This window comes from Cryptomeria japonica, chromosome 2, assembly GCF_030272615.1.
Source record: "Cryptomeria japonica chromosome 2, Sugi_1.0, whole genome shotgun sequence".
NCBI classification, from domain to species: Eukaryota; Viridiplantae; Streptophyta; class Pinopsida; order Cupressales; family Cupressaceae; genus Cryptomeria; species Cryptomeria japonica.
This window is the reverse complement of record NC_081406.1, coordinates 326530256-326552253: the sequence shown is the minus strand read 5'-3', so window position 1 is coordinate 326552253 and position 21998 is coordinate 326530256. Positions and strand designations below refer to the sequence as shown.

The 21998-nt window shown below is 38.7% G+C and overlaps 1 protein-coding gene and 1 long non-coding RNA gene across 3 annotated transcripts in view; both read right to left on the bottom strand.

The window, feature by feature from the left end:
- LOC131033873 (protein PHOSPHATE STARVATION RESPONSE 1) overlaps positions 1-21476 on the bottom strand; it is a 165478-nt gene extending 144002 nt beyond the window's left edge. Inside the window, exons 1-5 of one of the 2 annotated variants that reach the window (XM_057965171.2) lie at positions 21186-21476; positions 20337-21073; positions 19960-20173; positions 19776-19852; positions 19639-19678 (exon numbers count right to left, since the gene is read on the bottom strand). In XM_057965171.2, coding sequence (XP_057821154.1) covers positions 19639-19678; positions 19776-19852; positions 19960-20173; positions 20337-21068 — 1063 coding nt within the window. In that variant the 5' untranslated portion in view covers positions 21069-21073; positions 21186-21476. The remainder of the gene's footprint in view (positions 1-19638; positions 19679-19775; positions 19853-19959; positions 20174-20336; positions 21074-21185) is intronic. The other variant, XM_057965172.2, reaches the window with a different exon arrangement.
- LOC131033874 (uncharacterized) lies at positions 1940-3586 on the bottom strand. The gene is made up of 3 exons (XR_009103692.1): positions 3203-3586; positions 2686-3108; positions 1940-2584 (listed from the first exon to the last, which is right to left on the bottom strand). It is a non-coding gene; the product is annotated as an uncharacterized LOC131033874 (long non-coding RNA).
- Positions 21477-21998: the final 522 nt, after the last annotated feature.

Here is a 21998-nt window from a genome sequence, read left to right as displayed (position 1 = left end):
AAAAGGAAGGTACTCACAGGGGACGGATTGGAAAAGCTTGGCTTTTGCGACCCTTTTAGGTGATTGTTGTGTAGAAATGGGGAAGATTCATTGGATTACATTTTCTTACAGTGTGACTTTGCAAATCATTGTTGGAGGTGTATGCAAGAGAAACTTAAAATGGTACGGTCCCCTTCCCAATACTATTGGGGATCTGTTTCGATGTTGGCCTACTCTTGGTAATGGCTCTCTATGGAGCGAACTATGGTACTCAATCTCGGCCATGGTATTATGGCATCTATGGAGGGAACGGAACGCACGTATATTCAAGGATATTGAGTCAAGCATGGAGGCAGTGCTATCAAAGATAGAAATTGGCATATGTGAATTTTAGAATGTGATAGTAGCCAACAAGAAATGTAGATTTTATTCAACTTGGGACAAGTGAATATCTAAGGTATGGCTACATACAATCATACCTAAGGGAGATATCATAAAACACAAATGGATCGCTCAACGGTAAAATGGAAATTGTCCCCCGCTAGAAGATTGAAGCTCAATTTCGATGGGGCACCTCAATCAAACCCTGGTTGTTCTAGATGCATATTTATAATAAGAAATAGTGAAGGAAATGCTCTTTGGTTGGGGGCGATCAAGCTATATGAAGGAGCAAATAACAATCCAGAATTTCGTGCTTTGTATGAAGGACTAAGATGGTGTAATAAGCTTGGCCTTAACAATATTGATATTGACGGGAATTTGATGTTCGTTGTTAATTCCATCATCTCAAACTATCAAGAGAATTGGAAGTTCAACCCATGGATCAAGGCAATCAAGGAAAACCTTAGCAATATAGATTATACACTGTCGCACGTATATCGGGAGGCGAACCAGGCCACAAACTTCCTGTCCAAGGCGGCACTTGACATGGAGGACAGTCAGATTATGAATTGCCCGAAGTAGTCGTTAGGTATCAAAGCTATCTTAGGAAATGAAAGGGCTAACTCAAAATTTTCGGAATGAATTATTCAAGCGAGAATGAAGGCTTATATTCATGACCACGTTTGCATGTTACTATGGCCGCGACGAAGGACTAGTGACATCGATGAGGGGGTGGTCTGGAACATTGTCGATGAGAAAATATTGGCACAGGTGCATGTGCACAATTCGGAAGTATTGGAGAGGTTCATTTACAATGTTTTGAGAACAACGGATGACAAGGATGCCATGGTGAAAGCCATACGAAGGCTGGTCCACCCACAGCTTCGAGGGAAGGCAAAAGCTGCCCTCAACCATGGATCGCTGCACCCTAAAACAAGCTTATTGGTGGTGCGGTCTACATTGAGGAAATGAAGGAACAAATGGTTGTAATCATTGGTGGAATGCAAATTGGTCTTCTACAAAATCAAATGGATACTTATGCATATTTGGTTAGAGTTAATAAAAACGTTTTGTCTCCTACACAGATCGAGAGGCTCCAAGAAATGGTGGATGCCATCTGATTTCTGTTGCACACTTTATGTAATTGATCTTTGCTATTAATAGAAAGGGTGCCACCCCCATGGTAGCAATTTGCAATATACATATATAATGTTAAGTCATACCAATTTAGTTAGTCATTCTATCTATTCTAACATGTTAGCTATTCCAGCATTGTATACCTTAGATATGGATAGAATGTTAAGTCGTACCAATTTGGTTAGTCATTCTATCTATTCTAGCATGCATAATTGAACTACTCGCCAAAACCAAAAACTCGCCAAGGCCCAAAAACTCGGCCAGTACTCGGCAAAAAACTCGGGAACTTAAACAATTGCTTAAATTTAATTAGAAATGCATTTTTTTTGCAAAATTCAATGAGTAGATGCATCCAATGAGTCAATAAATGAGAACACAATAGAAACAAGCTGAGTCTAGATATATTTAAATGCAAAGTGCGTACAAAATCGCATCCTCGTGAGGAATACTGATGGTTGGAAGCAAAATAGTAAATAGTTTTTGTATAACTAAAAGTAAATACATCATTACAATTACATCTTCCTCTTCCCAGCTCTAGCAAAAACTAGGGGAGAGGTAGAACTAGAGGGTCTAGTCCTAGAAGTTGGCATTGGGCATGAATGTAGCTCCTCGCTCAATATGTATGGCTCAGGCTATGGCTCATCCTCCATCCTGGATGTGGCTCTGCCTCTAGCTTCTCTTGGCACTAGCAATGACTCCTCATCCTCCTCAATGTCATCCAATGTGAAACCAAATCCACCCCCCTCCTCCTCCATAGCTTGCCTCTCCAAATCAGTGATGTCATCCTTTGTAAACAATGGAGGTTGCTCCTGTGATGTCTAATCACTGTAAGGATCTATATCATCCAAGCCAAGTGGACCAACCGGTGCTTCCTCTACCTTCCTTATGCGCAACTGAAGATTATATTGCACAAAGACAAGGTCATTGAGGCATTTGTGCACTAACTTGCTCCTCTTCTTTGTGTGGATGGCTTCAAACAAGCTCCAATTGTGCTCACAACTGGATGAACTACAAGGCTGACATAAGATTCTGAGGGCAAATTTTTTGAGATTTGGGAAATTTCCACCCCAACTTTGCCACCAAGCATCTGCAAAATAAAATATTGAAAAGTTAGAAAGCAAAGAAAAAAGCGAAAATATAATTTATCAATCACTCTAGACCCCAAAATTCAAATGGCAAATGTTATACCTGGGGTTTGAATGGTTCTTCCTCTTACGGCTAGCTCTGAAGAGAATAGCTTACCCCTTGCTTCCTCATAATTTTGGAGTTCAGCCACAACGAGATCTCTCACCTCAACCTCGGGTATCATCCTCTGAATGCATGTAGTGAAGCCCTCCATGACCTCTCCATTAGGATCTGAGTAAGAATCCGAGAACTTAAAACGAGGGTTGAGGAAGTACTCTATTGCATGAATGGGTTGGTGGAGCTGATTGTTCCACCTCTTATCAATAATTTCTCAAATTGATCAAATTTGAGTATATCCCCCTTGTAGTAATTTTTGATAGACTCCTTGGCCCTATCCATGGCCTCATAAATATACCCCATTGGGTTTTATCCCCATCTACCAAGCAGAGAACTCTAACCAAGAGCTCTGATACCTACAATTGAAAACTACAAATTACAAAAAAGATTAATTAATGAAGTTACAAATTAATAATGAGAGACTTGAATCAAAATTGATTAAAAATTCAAGTTTTGAAGTTACCTTCACAATCTCTGCAGCCTTTTGTGCAAAATGGTTGTCGAAGACTATGCATGCGACACCCTCTCCTTCAGCCTTCTTTGAATAAGGTGAGTCTAGCCATGCTTAACTCACAAACATTTGTTTCAAAGAAGTCAATGCACCAAGAATGCTTTGCAACGTCAAGAAAATCGTTGCAAACCTTATGACACTGGCTCTCACCAAATCTCTCCCTTGGGTGTGCTCTCTCATCAAATATTGGGTGATTGTAAATATATTTCGTGATCCTCCTTGCATCTTCCACAACTGGAGTCACCCAGTCAACTTTTCCTATGTCCTCCAAAAGAAGGTCAAGGACATGTGTTGTACAAGGTGTCCAAAAAAGAGTGGGGTGCCTATCTTGGAGGATTCTACCTGCAAGGAAAAACTTACTAAGTTACTAAGAGAAAATCTTACTAAGTTACTACAAGTGAGATTACTCCAAAAGAAGAAGTTATTGCTAAGGTGATAAATCAAAAGGATTCTACATGTTGCCACATATGTTGTTGCATTATCTATGATTATCTACACCACATTCTCTACTCCCACCTCCATGACAATGTGCTCCAACATTCTAGCCAATGTTTTTGCATTTTTCACCTTATTGGAGGCATCAACCAATTTCAAGAACACCACATTGTCCTTGCAAGCAGCCAAAAAATTAATAATGGTGCGGTTTTTGCCATCTATCCACCCATCAGAAAGAATGGTGCAGCCATATTTTCTCCATTCATTTATTTGGGCTTTCACCACTTCTTTTGGCATGTCAACTCCATTTGTGAGAAACCTACAAGAACAAAGTGAAATTAGGTCTTAGTACACAATTTTGATTTAATAAACAAGAAAAACAATTAAAAATGAAATCAAGTGGACTATTTACTAACCTCCCACTCAAATCCTTTCGAGAAGGGGCTTTGTTCCCTTTTTCCCAAAACTGTCATTGCGGTCACCAAATTTAGCCAATAAGGATTGTCTGCCACATTGAACAGGATGTTGTTGAAGTACCAAAAATCTGCAGCTACAATGTTTGTTTTCTCATGTGCCTCATGTTGACGTGTCCGAAATCGCATTGCTGCAAACTCCATACGGCCAACACAGAATAGAATAACCAGCTGAGTATCCTATCCTCTCTTGAGATAAGGAAGTCCCTAATGCTGTTTTTTATATTGGATCAAACGGGACGACCTCAAGGTTTCTTTTGTCAGGTCTTGACTGCGGGATCTCTCAGTGGTCTGATGTGTTTATGTTGGAAACACAAGGGGGACTTACGTTGAATGGGTAATTAATAGATAAGTTCCCTGGAACTTTCATAATCTTTCTATCTAATGATTTCGGTTAAGTTGATACTGTTTTAATGGGACTGCAGATTTTTTTTTTGGATAAAAAAAAGGGGAAAAAGGAGGGAAGGATAGAGAGAGAGAGAGAGACATGAAATGCGAATTCTAACTAAGATAGCAAATTCAGTCAAGCAGACAGACACCTCCAAGAAACTAGATTAAACATACCCAGCTACTTAAGCACAATGTTTGCATAAATCCAGTGCAATCTTCAAAGGAGAAACAAAATTTTCATGTTATCAAGTACAGTGTTAGAACTTTTACAATTCATAGTATGTGTTTGATAACCGAACTAAGCATGAAAGGTCCAGATTAACCATGCAAAAAGAAAGGCAATCAGTCGTTCCATAATGGTGTGGACTGCGAGGATTCTATCAGATGCTTGCTTGTAAATGCTATGTAAAAGAAATAAACATAACTGAAAGATTTCTAAATTAAGTGAAGAAGGAGACCATGCACTCACAAGGAAACTTGAAAACAGTCTTAATCTTTTGCATTAATTCTTATAAAATTTCGCCAAAGCTTTTGCAACAATCCAAGAACTTCTTACAAAATGAGGGAAAACCAGTCCCTTAAATAGACTTCAAAAAGGATGAATGGCCTAAATTTAATCTAAACAAGTGGCTTAGATTCATCCATAAAGCATGGATGCCCATACCCATAAATGGGAGGCAAATATCAACAACCACCCCAAAATGGGCAATAACTACCCAAAAAGGGATAATTAAATCAATTTGAAATAATCCAAAAAGGTGTATCAATAAAGTTTTACATTTTGTTGACTAGAAGTCAAATGTCACCTTTTGGTGCAAAAGTGCACTTTTAAGATTTAGAGGGAAAAAAGCACTTTTGAGAATTTACTTTCTCTATTTCAGTCTCACACTCCTTTTCTAGAAATTGATCTTCGCCATGCAAATATTCTCGCCATAAATCACGACCTGCTGCCCGTTCCTCACAAACGTATTCCTGGAACCTGATGCATAACTGGAAGAGTAGACTGAATGGAGGCATGGGAGGATGGCGAATTTTGTATTGCATGCCTTCGAGATACTGGTCCACATGCTTTAAACCGTCCTTCCAGATGGAGCGATTACGCTCAAAGCATAATATGTCTGAATGGAACTGACCAGCAAAACTCAAGTCCTTAGTGGAATAGGTAATCCTATCCGTTCCCAATCTTTCTTCCCAGTCCGGCTGGATTGCATTATCGGACAAGTCGTTTATCCATCCCGAAACCATTGATCGGAGGATGGTCTTACCTAGTTCTTGCATGTTTCCCAGAATCACTTCACATGCGTCACTCTCTTTGTCAATAATTTCTTTGGTGTCGTTCTTCATGGTGATAGTCCAGTACCATTCCTTAAGAACATTGATGCTATGAGGATCTAGGATGGCGGACAATGTAGGAATCTGCGCGTGTCCAGAAAAGAGCTCTCATGAGGGGAAGGGTAGTGGCAGCCACTTCGTGCATGTGAAGGGATTCCCTCTTTACCTCTAATAACTTGACTAGAGTGAGCTCTCGATGGAGGGCCATTTCTTTTACTTCCTTAAGGATTCGCTCTCCCCTTTTCTTGATGTCTTGTATCCATTCCCTGACGGCCTTTGCGGTGTCCCGTACTCCTTCAAATTCTGTTGTGGTCCTTTGCGCCAATGCCATCGGGGGAATATGGGATTCGGAGGCATTGCATAGTGGCCTTAGGAGCTAATCGATGCATCCCTCGGCTTGCTAAGCACGAGCCCGATACATGTCCTTTTCAGCTGCTATCTCTTCGAGCTGCCTGAGTATATTCTGCACTGAATCCTTAAATTCTTCTTTTTCTTGCTCTTTAGTGGCTCGTCCGATGGGGACAGTTGTGATGCTATAATCCGCCAGTGTAATTTGATCTGTTGGCTTGTCTACGGGCGGGGTGGCAATGTGGAGAGTGCGGTTCCTTTGCTCGTCTTTGGTCACTCTGGAATATGCCTTGGGCTTTTTCTTCCCCTTAGCTTTTGCTTGGTCCATGCACGAGAAGATATCCTCTAGATCAATAGGTGGTTTGGTGGTGGCCTTACGCTGGGCTCTGGCAATCAACCATTCTTGAGGCACTGTCTGGGCTGATAACAAGGTTAAGTCTGCATTCTGTTCTCTGACGTTCTCAGCCGACTCACCACAGATTCGCAGCTGCTCTGCTACCGGAGGAGTGAAAGAGGTGTGAAGCTCTTTGCTTGCAGCTGAATTCTCCCCTATTTCGCTGAACAACTGCCTGACATCTTCATGTGATGGTTGTTCTTTAGTTCTTTCGAGCTCATGAGTCTCATCTATCCTTTGCTCTCCTTCGACGGTAGAGTCATCTTTGGTTGTATTGTGGAGCAGCAACTCGTGGCGGCTCTGTTGAGTAGGTTCATGCACTTTGACCCCCTGGGTGGATGGAATCTCCCCTTTATTTGGTTGCCCAGTTCGGTCGATTCGAGGGCTCTTAGTTCAGTTTCTAGCACATTGGGCGCGGGAGGATCATTGGCTTCAAATGCATCGATGTCGCTCTGGGAAGGCGGAGCAAGTATACAATCCAATTCTACTACATCGTCGGACGAACTGGGGTCCTTTGAAGAGGAAGTGACCTCTAGTCTCTTTATAGGAATCTTCTCCCTTCTTGTTCTTTTGGACGTCCGAGTCCCTCTGCAAGCCTTAGACTTCTTTCTTTTCTCTGGTTTCTCAGTTTCTTCCCGAGGTGCACTAGACGTTCCTTCATCTTCTGAAGACTAAGAATTGAGGCTTCCCATTAAGTGGTAAGTGAACTGGACTCCCTCATGGATTAGCCTTTCAATCTGCTGATGTAACCATTGATCTGTGTACCTTGCTGGGGCTGCCATGACTGCCTCAAAATCAGTGATTGGGTCCTGGGACCAATCGACGCCTGGCAAAAGATGCCTTACTACTTCAAATTCTCGGACCTAGAAGCAATTCCCTGAATCTGGGAGCTGATCTGGGACCCGACGGTATTCAAAGAGTCGCATTTGTTGCACACTTAGTCTAGAATATTCCCGCCTCCTGACCTCGTAGTCATCAGAGCAATTCTTCCAATAGTCTTCAACTGATTCCTTTGCTCTATACCGCCTACCATAGGCTCTCTTCGCCAGATTATCATGATCGAAATATTTTCTTGGAAAATGGTCATGTAGGCCATAAGAGGCCAGCTCTGCAAGGGATTCCTCTACTAGGGTAGGGGTCTTCAAGTGGACATCATGGTTGCCTATGATCATGGGGAATGTGAATCCAGCCTGCTTGCTTTCTCGGACTAAGATGTCGGTCGGGCGTGACTGCCTTGCGACCTCCATAAGAACTACTTTGTCGGTTGGGTACCGTGGAAGTCGGAGAGGAGCACCATCAAAGCCTGCTATTCGGATATAGAACCTTGGGAACTGAATGAACCAGGCTCCATACCTCTGTACTAGAATAGTAGCTTGCTCTGAGAGCCTTATGTGTAATCCTCCCTGCATTAACCTGACCAGGCGCATTGTGAAGGTGTCATTGACGCGCTCATACTGGCCAACTACATAAGCTGGGCTGCTCTTTTCCCTTTGAGCTATATCTTGGTAGTGCAGTTGCGGGTAACAATCATAGACCTTCACCTGATCAGGCCCATTCCCGATTTCACCTTTCATTATCAACCTTGGCAGTGGCTGGTTCTTGGCGAACATATAGACCAAATAAGAGGTCATGGTGATGTACTTCTTCGTTTCAAGCTCAATCAGCTGAGTGTGGATGTTGTCGCTTATGATCTGAGCCCAGTCAAACTTAGACTTCCCAGCGAAGACCTGCTCTATGAAATAGAACATCCACTCCTCAAAGTAGTTGGATTTAGGGAGTCCCATAACTCGGCTGAGCAATGTGACCATATCCCCATGTTCATTATGAAAATCACTTCTGGGGGTCTTTTTCACAATTCTGGCACTTGGAGGCCTTTTCTCTTTGTACCACTCTTCGTTGATCAGTGCTTTGCATCGGGCCGGATTCATATCATATGCCCCTTGTGCTTCATCCATAGTTGTAGCTGTGGGATTGTTTGGAAAGGGGATGTCAAATGCATCGCCAATGGCCTCAGGAGTGAAGTTGGCGATGGTCATGTTCTCAAGGAGCACCAGTCTGGAATTCGGCTGATAATGTCAGGCAGCCTCTACCACTAGCTCATAGTTTTGTACTGCTAGAGGAAATCCTGCCGCTTGGGCAATGCCACTTTCCACCATCTGTCTAGGCTTGCCATATGCGTTAGGTGAGAAGACCCGATTCCTGAAGTCTTGAATGTCAATATGGCCAAGGTCGATATCACCAACATTGTCCCAGGCGCTCTGCACTTTGGACTCCCTCAATCCTCCTCTCTAATATTGATACTTCATCCTTTCAACCTTGCGTGGGATATCTAATTTGGATGCTCGCGATGTCTCGGCTGTAGCGGGTGTTTTTTATGATTCTACCGTCGATTTAGGCATTTATCCTGCACAGCCGGACATGGATTACGAGGCGATACAAAAGAAGTAGGGCGGGTTAGATAGAAAATATTCCAACATGCCAGGATTAATTCAAAATTCAGATTGGTCATGGAGCGACATTTCTAGCTAAAAGGGCTTGATCAACTTTAAACCAAAGTATTTATGAAGATTTTTGATTGCGAATTTATACTTAACGCTTTGTGGATTTTGGATTAATTTTCAACAGAGACAAAGCATGAAAAATTATCCTAAGTTTGAAAATGCAATTTCTGGCTAAACCTTAGGAGTGAATTCTAAATTTTGACTACTTTGAACAGTGTTTTACAAGCGAAAGAGATGCAGATTTCGAAAATTGAAGCATTTTAATCAGATTTCGCAAATACGTCTATTTGATTTATAAGCATTTCAGATGATCAAGGAAGACAAAGCGTACTTACCTGACGAAAACGGATGGCGAAGAATTGCCCGGCCTTGCTGCGCGAAGGCGAATGGATGTTTTTGCAAAGTTTCGAATTCCAACGGTTATCTCCTTGATTTAAATTTTTCGTGGTTGTTGGATGAAAGAGAATTTATCATTTTAAATGGTTTTTTACCCCGGGTAATCGGCAATCTGAATTTGAATGATTTGGAATAGCTTATGCAGCGTTTTACCTTGAATTACCTTGGATCGTGCGAAATTAGCTTTCTTTCCCTTTCAAAATCGGACGTGGTCTCCTTTATATGAAATGCAGCAGCGTGGAGGGGGTTTATCAGATTTGCATGGCGTTTATCTTCTTATTTTCGGACCTTGGAGAGTTTTGGAGGCCCTTTGAAATTTAAACTTGGCTTTTATTCAATCCTAAGGGCAAACTTCGGACCCAATAACGCCTCTTGCGAGCTATGCATACCTTGGAGCATTCATCGCCTCTTGCGATTTCGTGATTTTAACTTTGGCGAACTTCGAAGCATTTAACATGTTTTGCAACAGGAAACTTCGGACCCTAAGCCCAATCTTGCAAGTCGAAGAAACTTCGGAGTATTTAGCATGTTTTGCAAATTTTGCGTCTCTAGGTTTTGGCAAACTGGAGGGATCTTCGGACCATGCATCGCCTTTAGCATTTCACGATTTTCAGGCTTCTAGTGAATTGAAAGAATTTCGGACTATTTAGATGTTTGCAACTTAAAAAAAACTTCGGACCCTACACCATTCGTAAAAAACTTCGAACTAAAACGTGCTTTGGCAAATTCGCACCAACTTCGGACCTCAACGCGCTTTTGGCAAATTTGATATGTTTTGAAATTTCGGAGCTAGGGTCCAAATTTAGGGGCCTAAAGCGAATTTCGGACCTGGAGGAGCTTTTCGCAACTTTTAACACTTTTCACATTTTCGCCCCAGGGTCCAAAAATGGACGCTTAAGTGTTTTTCGGAGCTTATAACACATTTTGCGAACTTTAAAAGAAACTTCGGACCTAAACGCCACTTTTCCAACTTCGATACATTTTCAATTTACCCCCCAGGGTCCGGAAATGGACGTTTAAGTGTTTTTCGGACCTAAAGGGTCTCTTGGCAACTTTTCACATTTTATCACATTTCGCCCCCAGGGTCCGAAAATGGACATTTAAGGCGGATTTCGAACCTAGACCATCCTTTTTGCAAATTTTAACACACTTCATATTTTCTAATTTTCCGAGCTAAGGTCCGAATTTGGGGTTTAAAGTGAATTTCGAACCTGGAGGAGCTTTTTGCAACTTTTCACGCTATTTTGCATTCCCCAGTTTTAGCCCCAGGGTCTGAATTTGAGCATTTCAAGTGAATTTCGGACCAAATAACATATTTTGAAATTCGAAATTTTCGCCCCAAGGTCCGAAATTCGGCCCCCTGGGCGATTTTAGCAAATTCCCAACCTTGTGAAATTTTAATCTTTTGGCCTCTGGGTCCGGAATTCAGCCCAGAAGGCAATTTTGGGAATTTAAGTAAAATTTCGGACTCCAGACCAGTTCTTGCCAGATTCTACAAATTTGGATTTCGGAGGCTTCGGAATTCCAAGGCATATGGGCAAGTTTCGCAGCCTTGGCATTTTGGCCAGGAAATTCGTTCCTTCACCAACAGGCGAAAATCATCTTTTACTCAAATCCCACAATCATCACGGAGACAAACCTTATGCAATCTACTTCATAGCTCTTCGTGCAAAAAAAAAAGGGCGACTTTGGTCCTCGTGCGACCTTTAGACACACTGCTCTTGCTTGGCGGGCTTCACCAATTTCCATCACCTTACACCTATCCAAGGCGATTTTCAAAATTTCGGACAAGCTCTTAGCATTCGCGCCCGAGGGCTAGACTAGCCGGGTGGATTCATCGGCTCTTTTCTTTGACATCATCACTTTACGGACCAGTCGCGGACTCGCTCGAAAGGACGCGAGACACTCTGTGCAAAACTCAACAGAGCGAGGACGAAAGGCTCAAAAACAGGAAGGGGGACCCTGTCGGCGACAGGGAGCGTGTGCAACGCACAACACCTCCCTATTCCATCCAGTGGCCTCTAATGATGGTTGTGCTCCAAGTGTGTTCCTGGGCACAAAATAACTACCTATAGACTATGTCCCTCGTGGTGATGCAGCAGGTACTCTACTAGAGGAAGCAAAAGTGGTGGCCGAGGTGGTGCTGAGTTTGCGAATACGTGGGCCATGACAAGAGCCCACTATGCCCTAAAGTGCTTCTTCTTCTTCTCTAATGTCAACAGAAGCACCTTGAGATTCAACTATGGTTGCTCTCATGGCTAGTTTTGCCCTCTCCCTTTGCAATTTCTTCTCTTCCTCATCTGAAAGTATGGCATTAATGTCTCTTTTTATTCCCTCTGTGGCCCCAACACATACCCTAGCATCATGCTTCTCGATGCCTGCAAGGTGGTATTTGAGGCAGTTTATGCCTCCATGAAATACTTTTTCACATTTAATGCAAATCACCGACCCAGAGTCCGGTCCTTCATAGGCTTACCTCGAAGCCCTTTCTCTAGCACCTTTAGGACATGTGCCTATATATCCAGATGGGCATGGTTCTAGTAGCCAATCATACCCTGAATTTGCCATATTGAATCAATGGTTAACTATTAACCTACACATACAAAGTGAAAAGACAAAGTTAATATTTTAGTTTAACAATTTAGCAAACTATCTAAATTAGTTTAAATAATTTTAGACATCATTCAAAGTTAAAAAAATTTTAAAAAACTAACTAGGGTTTGAATTTTTTTGAAAAACTAGAAATTCTTGAAAAAAATAGTGAAAAATTCAACAAAACTTGTCAAAAATAGTGTTAAATCTTGTTCCAATCACTCAAAATCAGTTTTGTCTACTTAGGAATGATTTTTAATTCATCTAGATGCAACAAAAAATAAATAAAATGTTTTAAAAAAACATAGAAAAATTAAAAAACCAAAAAACCTACCTAGGAATCTGATTTTTCTTCAAAAACCACCTCAAATCCGCTTCAAATCCGCCTCAAATTCGCTTCAAATCGATGGAAATCATTTTGCAAGTGTTTGGAAGAATATTTTTCCCCCTCAACAAAATACAAGTTAAAAAATGATGAAATGAATGTGTTTTTGACGTTTTCGGCTTTTATTCCCAAGCGGCCGAGTTTTTAACACGGACTCACTGAGTTTTAGCCAAAAACTCGGTGAGTAATTTCTGCGAGTAAAAGTGACAAAAACTTGCTGGGCATAATTACACGCGAGTTTTTCACTACTCGTCGAGTAGTCCATTTATGCTAACATGTTATTAGCATTGTATACCTTAGAGATAGATCAAATAATCATTAGTAACACATAATGATAAATATGATAGTTTTGGTTGTGTAATTATCCTTATAGTAAATTATAGATATTGCATGATTACTTGTGTATCAAGTTAGCCTTTATTAACATTTCATTAGGTTTGGTTAACACTTCCTATGGTTTATAATATTGCCATGTTGTTATCTTTTATCTTGATAAGTTAGTTAACAAAGGGTATACGTGTTAAATGTCATTTTCCCTATTATCACAAGGTTATAATTTTTAATTATCAATTGTATAGTTGATAGTATGAATAGTCAATGGCATTGCATAGTTGTCTTATTGGTACTCACTAGTATATTAAGTTGCATTGTTTGGGTGTTAGCATTGATTTGCAATTAGACTTTAACCAAACCATTATTGAGATTTGTCTCTAATCAAGTGTTGAAGTGTAGTGATTAAGTCATAGGCTAGATCTTTTTGGGCTAAAGGTTATTGCTTTCCATTCTTATAAAGGAATACGCAATTTAGGATACTTTGTTATTTATCTATCAACATGATCCCTAGAGTCAACAAAGAGTAAGGAAACCTTTAGTTTGGAAGGGCAAGTTAACTTATCTTCATATGGTGATGTTTAACATAGTTTAAATTCTTGGTTGTAATTGGTAAGATATTGATTATCCATTATTATCACATGTTGACAAGTTCTTTCTTGACTTAAGATATTGTTATTATGGATATCTTTTAGAATAGTTGAGATTGAAATGGTGTTCTTGATGATTATTGTAGATTATACTTATGAGTGTGTTGGCTAAGGAATTGGATATCCATTAACAACGCATGTGGATGTCTAATGTTGACTTTTGATTATTGATTATGCGTTCATGAAACCTTCTGTGAATGAATGAATTATGGTCAAACTTCTTTTAAATATGCAAGGTATATACTTGTGTGCTTGTTGTTTAATATGTGGGTTTAGATTTAGTAGATTTTGGATAAGTGTCGACTATGGAGCAACAGAAAAGGGTAGATTTCTACTTCAAATCTACCTGTCGATAGTCGGCCCAAAAAATAAGCTTTGGCCAAAGTTAACTGATCAATTGTAAAAGCTTTTTATTTGATTGTTTATTCTCGCTCTGCCATATCATGATATCCTTACATTAGCATTTAGAATGTAGATATATCATGTTGCACTAGATTCCATCACTCTTGCCGGTTTCAGATTGCTAGGCATCCTCATGCAGACTCAAGTACTCCTGGTTAAAAGGATTATGGGGAACCATATGCTTTATGGTTGGGTGGTAATGCGGAGGTCACATGTTAGGGGTATGTTGGGTGAATATTTTGTCACTAGCATACCAATGACAAAATATATAATTCACACATAGCTATGTCGAGAAATTAATCTCTCCTCTCATCAAGGGGAGGTTCCCTTTGAAATTTCTTCTCTAATTAACAAGAAACTAAAATCTGTGGGTAAGTTTCGGGCATATAACTCTCTTTTTTCAGAGTTTATGTATTTTCCCTCCACTTGTTACAATTCTCTATCACTTTTGATACTTAAAGAAATGAACAAACTAATCCAACAAATTACACCAAAACTTAAATTCAAGAAGCACAAAGTCTTTCTTGAATGTAATTCTAACTAAGCTAATGATTACAAATGATAAGAAAATTTAACTTGCAGCTCAGAGTCTTCAAGTATAAATTCCCAACTCCTTAAACTACAAGTAATAGCAGCAATACAAAGCCTACCACTAATCACTTAACATCAGAAAATTTCCCAAATATTTTGTTAGCTCAAAGTCTAATCAACACACTTGGAAATCTCTTTCAATAACATAGACAAATTTGCCAACAAGATTCTAATATATATAAGAACGATTGTGAGAACTAAACATAGGAGTAATTCCAATCACAACCACAATCTTCTACTCACTCAAAGTTGAGGTCTAATGGATTGCTTTCTTATATTACTTTGAATCCAATTTTACATCCAAAAAGCTCAAAGTCTTATTTGGCACAAAATCTTAGCAGAGTTTTGCTAAGCATATTAAAAGATAAATATTTACAAATGAGGCCCTCCTTATATAGGAAAAGAAGTTGAGAAAAAGGTGGGCACAATTGACTAATTCAACTGCACAGTCCCACTTGACTACAACTACTACAAAAAATAAAAATGCAATTGCAAGAAAATTTGCAGTAACTAAGAATGCAACTACATGAAAAGATAGTGTCAATGAGGACACTTTATTCTTCATTTTCTTCCCTCTGGATTTACTTGGAGAAAGATCAGTTATTCGCCAAACTATGCAAAATTTTCATCACGAAAATCGACATTCACCATCAAATCGCAAGCTTCAAAGATCCGGAAAGATGCCTGAAAGATCAAAATTACCCTTAGACAAAAAGGCAGAAAAATCAGCAGATCAGGTTTCAAAACCCGATTTGCACTTGGGTAGGTCAAGGTTGCAGGTCTAGTTTTAAAACCCAATCTACAGTTGGAAAAAACCTAGGTTGCAGGTCAGGAAAAAATTCCCGACCTGCACATGGACCTGCAGGTCGGGAAAAATTCCCCGACTTGCACATAAGCAAACTTGCAGGTCGGGAAAAATTCCCCGACCTTCACTTAGACTTGCAAGTCGGGAAAAAAATTTGCCCAACCTGCATATGAGCAGACTTGCAAGTCGGGAAAAATTCCTCGACCTGCACATAGGCAGACTTGCAAGTCGGGTTTTAAAACCCGACCTAGAAAACTTCCCCGACCTGCACATAGGCAAGCTTGCAAGTCGGGAAAAATTCTCCGACCTGCACTTAGACCTGCAGGTCGGGTTTTAAAACCCGAGCTGCATTACTTGGCAAACCAAAACTGCACTTCGGGTTTTAAAACCCGACATGCAGGAAAACACAAGAAACACTGCATTTCGGGTTTTAAAACCCGAAGTGCAGACAAAAGATAAAATAAAAGATGAAGGCAAAAACATGAAAATGACAAAAACAAATATGCAAACCGACACGACTTATGAGGGAAGTCAACCGACCTTGGAGGACGTAGGCTATGAAATGGACAAGTTTCATAGGGGTTGGACCACAATTAAGGCCATGCCGAAATCGAGGACAACAGGGTATTTGTCAAGATTGATTCAGTTATGTGCTTGTTGTAATCAACTTTATGGTCTTTATGTAAAGGAAATAGTTTCCTTATGTAATGCCTGATCATTGGGCATCTGTACTCAAGACATTTTGTCAAAATCTAATAACATGTTGTTATTATTATGTATTGAACATGTTGGTTCAATTTTAATGTTGATTATGTGCATTTTGTGTAATTTGTACTTTTATTATTATGGAGATCCTTACATTGGACTCTCTATGCATGCATTCATCTGACTGTTCCTATTTCTAAAGTAGAACTTAAATTTTAAATGAATGATCAATGAAGTCAGTCACAAATTAAAAACTAAGACAAGCATCTAGCAAGAAAATATTAAATAAAATAGTTTCTCCAACTACTGTAAAACTTAACCAATTACTGACAAACAGCAGGGCATTATAATTAGGAAAATTGAAACCTAAAACAAAAGACAACTGTTTGAGCTATATCCTGATAAGTGGCAGATATTCAAACGATGCTACCTTTACCCATCACTTTCGTTGCTCCTAACACTCTCAAAATTAGCAAAACAACATCAATAACTCATTTCCAAGTCCAAAAACTGTGAATACTATTGCATAAATAATCAAAAAGTACTATAGTTAAATATTGGGAAAACTAATAAATAGCAAAAGCTCAGAATAGAACTTTGTTGTGGCTCTTAAGGGGGTATAACAGGGAGCACTTTAGACTCTGAATGAGAATTTAGCATATACTCAGCATTCTTATAACAGCACAATTTAGTCTTCTAAAAATCGATTACCTTTTTATGACATGCTCTGAATATTTACCTCCTAATCTGTTTGATGAAGCAATCCAGCAGTCACAAACAAAACAAGAAAAGATGGATTTAGAAATCCACAAAGCTGATATCTTCATTAAGAATATAAAGCAAATTCACCTGCAAGTGCAGAAGGGATTAAAGGTGTTTGAACTTTGAAGCCAAGTCGAAAGCAAGCCTAACCAGCACCGGTTTTAGCACAAGTCCCAAGTTGGGTAAAATGTATGGTTGTATTTGGGCAAGAAAAGACTCCAAAGTAGAGACAAGAAATCAAAGGCATTCAAGTGTGGTCCTTATACAAAAATTTAGTCAATTATGAATTTTGTGAATTTACATCTCTGAGTCCCTGACAAACAATTAAGAGGGAGACCTTTTGTTACCTTTGCTTGAAGATATTGTTCCTAATGCTCAAGAAAATAAATGAGAAAGGATATTGTTTAAATGGAAAGTGTGAGAACATCAAGGAAAGGAGAGCAAGAATGTCAGCAAATTAAATTACAAGGACAGAAACAATGTCAGCAAATTAAATTGAACGGACAAGTACCAAGCAAAGCAAAGCAAAGCAATAATTTAAAGAGAAAATGGTGGAATTATTTCTCATTTCTTAAGTCTCTAAGATTTTTGGGACAAAAAGCCTCCGAATTAGGAAGGTGTAATCCAAATTGGATAACAAAAGTGAAAATCATCTTTAAAACTCAGTATTTTCGTTATTAGTCAAATTGGTTCAAACTTCAATGCAACTTGAAACACTCTCTTAAACAATCAAATTCAACTGAGAATGAGGTATGACAGTTGTATAGGAGTCTGAAGGAAGTTGCAGATAGTTCTAAGGTGGACTTTAAATCTCAGGATCAACCACAATTGAAGCAGGTTCCAGCGAAAAAACAATAAAAAACATGAGTAGTTGTGCAAATGAAAACTGCCAATTGCAGCAAGTGGCAATTTGGGAACCACCACATATAGTAAGTGATGGTGCTGAAATGGCCAGATGGAGCAGGTGGTGGTTTCAGATATGCCAAATGCAGCAAGTAGGAGCAGCAAAACCACCATGATGACTTTTTCCATAAGTGATGGTTCCACCCTGTTTGATCTCAAGGTTTCCCCATAAGCAACTAAATGGTCAAACGACAGTTTCACACATGTCTTTTCTGCTGCTATAAGTTTGGGGCTTCTGTTTTCAAAAATACTTTGTTGCAGTAGGTTAAATACACCCTCAAGGATTTTCAAAAATAATCTAGAAGCAATATCCTTGAGTTTTAATGGGAGTGGATTGAGGAAAATTAGTTACTTTTTCATGGTTGAGTGCAGTAGAGTAGTATATTTCTAAACAAAATGCAAAGCATTGCAAGTGTTTAGATATTTTAAATTTTGCTGGTTGGTGTCTTTAAAGGCCTCAAGAAGGAAATAAGCTTGTGTCTTTTAAATTGCCCCATCCCACATTAGGTTCTCCAGGGTACTCTCTTGTGTTTGTGTTGAGTTTCTTCTGATGTTTCAACTCTTATTATTTCATTGCATATTTCAATTTGAGCTCTCTAATCAGTTTCAGCACATAAACCTGTTCTCTAAGCAAACAAAGAGAAGAAAACGAATTTGTCAACCAGTTTCAATGTGAACAGGTTAAGATTTTTGTGGCTAAATTAGTAATGGAAGGTCTAATTATGCATCAAAATGTGTCACTTAAAATCATGTTTTACCTGTGCCAAAGCTTGTTTTTTTTTTTTGTTTATTCTTTGTGAGCCTAATTTTTTCAGAAGGTTACTAAAAATTTAACTTCAACAAAACTTAAAACAATTAAATATGTGTTTTTAATTTTTATTTCAAATCTTAGTACATTTTTCTTTGTGAGAAATGGTTTTCACTTTTTTTTTCAATTCGTTCAAAACTAAGGGCCAAAGGTTATTTACCAATATAGGGTCTTAATGGCATCTAGTCCTTCCATCTCAAAAGTTTCTAGCAAAAGTTAAGGATGAATTTTCATTTCACTAGTTTTACAATTTGTGTTTTCCATGGAACATTCAATAACTTCTCCTTTATGTCTGGTGTTTTCTCATATACATCCCAAGCTTCATCAAATTTCTTTATAGTTTTAACTTTTTTCCTTTTTATCCCTTATTAATATATCATAAATGTCTACGTCTTTTAGCATAGTTCAGTCTATGCTTGGTTATTTGTCATTTTGTTAGTTTATTTAAAGACTCATTTGAACTATATGCCTCCTAGGTTATTGACTATGCCAATTGCAACGTCAGAATGGCACAATGTCTTTCTAAGTTATAAATCTTACCTATCTGCAAATCACAAAAAGTGGACATTAGAGATCCACATTGCAGACACTCTGCAATACTTAAAAGACGGGACATTTATAAAATGTTATCCACATTTAAGATGTTTATACATGATCTGTTAGTATTGACAGTAGTAGCGACAATTCTCAAATTCAGAAGAAGAAGAAAATGTTTTTTGTTCTTTCAAATGTAGAAATAAAATGCTCCTCTTTTGTGAGAGACTGGATCATTATTTACTTACTCTCTTTCTCTCTGACCTTAATTACCTTTAATTTTTTTCTTTTATGGCACCAGATTGAAAAATATATATGAATTTATTAGTAGACCGTATAGATTTTGATATGTTAACTAGAACAAAATTATCCACATTCTTTCACATAAACATATTTTACATTGTTTTCACTTCTTGCTTTACATTGTGGCTGGTGCTAATTTAGATAAATAATGGACAATCATGGTTATAACAATCTGAACAGAAATATTAGTCAAACTTCAGACATTAGATTGTTTTTAAGTCCAAATGATAAGTCTGAGCTTTCTGCATATATTTTCATTCTATCACAATATACTAAAAACAAAAAAATGTTTATGATGATTGGGCTTGAATTGTACATTTTCCAAAAAGGAGGATTTATATATATTTACCTTCTGTTTGATCTGGAATGTGTTTGGCAGTCCGATATTTCTGCAAATTAACACAGCATAATTTATGTTCCTTAAAAGAGAGTCCTTTAGCAAACAAATTTCCACATGTATGGAAATCATCGGTTCAAGCAGCAAACCTGCAAGTGACTTTTCACGTGATCTGCTTTCAAGCCCTCCACCTTCATAATCCGTAAAACACCTGTTGGTGTTGCTTCTACATGCCAGATATGATTCATCAGTAGACTAGCTTTCAACTTCGTTACTGACGAAAAACATAACAAATGGTATTGTTCACTCCTTAATAAGATGCCAATTACTCACTATTAGCACCACCTAGCTCTGTAACAGCTTCCACAAATCTTTGATGTAGTTCTGGAGTCCATCTCAACCGCGGCTTGTTAGAAGACCCAGTTTCAGAGGATGTCGAGCTTGAAGCCAATTGATTGCCATCCGTACGGACAAGGAACTCCTCGGGGTGCTGCCTCTGGGATAAAACCGAGGCTGCGTTTGCAAAATTTTGGACCTGATATATTGTCTGTTAAGAGATTGAAATTTTACCAAAAGAAATCAGTTTATAAAGCTCAAAGAATTTGTAGCAGCAAGCAACTGTTCCAAATTGAATGAAATATGAGAAAGTACAAGCATTCAGGCCACCTCAACATGAAGCATGATGGAGATTATACGAAAAGGATACATACATTCAAGCCAGGATCTCCACCACCTTCCACAAGAAGGAAGTTGGGCCAACTGGCAGCCGAAGAGGAGTCCTCAGGAACTAGTTGCTGCGCCCAATCTGACCAGTCTGCAGTCTCAGTATGATCGCCAACAACCAGTCCACTATTAGCAGCGCTTTGATCATACTGACTACATTCAGAGTCGGCCTCGGGGAAGTTCAAAAAATCTTCTAAATGATTCCCAGAATCTGTATCAAGATAGCTTTGTTGCATATAATCCCCACTAAACATAGACTGAGCAAATGCAAATTCACAGGGCGGCATCACAGAAGAGCCCGGTGAAGAATCTGATGGATGAGCAAGGAAAGGGAGGGCAACAGTTGGATGTTGATGTTGTAAGATTAAGGAGGGAGAGAAATGCAAATTAGTACAAAACGTTGAAGGGGAACAAACGTTCTCGACATCAACAACATCTGTCAAAGCAGAGAGATTTGGGGACTCGGGTGCAGAATTCAGTTTCTTCTCTAGCGGGGATAATGAAAATGGAGTAAGGGATTTTGTTCCGCGAAAATCCATTGCTTCGGAAGAATTGGATGATAATGCCTGCAGGGGAGGCTGTTGAACAGAAGTCGGATACTCACACTTACCGGCATTGGAGATTTGATGATCAACGAGAGCGGGAACACTTTGGACAGCATTTTTGTGTCCTGTAATGAACCCTTCAAGCTGCTCACTATCCAATTTCCGAGAGCTCATCAACTCTGCCAAAAACAAAACAGTTTGTCAGCAATCCTAATCACCCACTGTGCTCCAATCAAAATATATTTCTCTACAAAATCAAACAGCCTGCCCAGACTTTTCTGCATTCAGAACCTTGATTTTTTTCTGAAATTGCAGTCAGCAACTAGAGGCTCTACTGAAACTCAGCATTCACAAGCAACCTTTCACAGTACTGTTTTTGCTTCCCAGTTTAACAAATCCCGAAGCTATAAAACAGCAACCATGAAACCTTAAATCTGCAACATTGGGTGCAAATTTTTAGTATTTGTCCTTCCCAAATTTCCCCCCTCGAAATTATCAATTATGGCATCACCTATGCACGCCATCTAATACTTGTTAATTAGGCCTATGACCTGTCACCTAGTTCATGGCTCCTCGTTAAAACAGAGAAATTTTATGTAAAAGATGTTCATATATATCATATCTATTTTTACTAGATTTGTAACTTGATTAGAATAGGTATTTTGACAATGATATTGTTAGATTTCTTTTATATAAGATTTTGATATTCAAAAAAAAGTTAGATATGCTGGTAACATCTTTTTAATATTAATATTATTATAAGTAATAGTAAAGGTAAGTCATTCTTTCATACATCTTATGTCTATAAAAAATCATTAGATCAATATTTCAATTTATAAGATGGCAAATTATAATATTAAAAATTAGATTTAAAATTGTAGACAATTAAAATTACCATGTGTATTTGGTCAATTTATCTTTCTTTTTTCTATTTTCAACTTACATATTAGTTAAATAATATTTTTTTTAATTAATAATTTTAACATTTTCACTATCCTCTTCTTCATCCAAAATTATATTTTTGTTCCCCTTTAAGTTTAACCTTTAGTAAATAATTATAAAAATTAAATACCTATATTCCTCCTTCCAAAAAAATTAAATAAA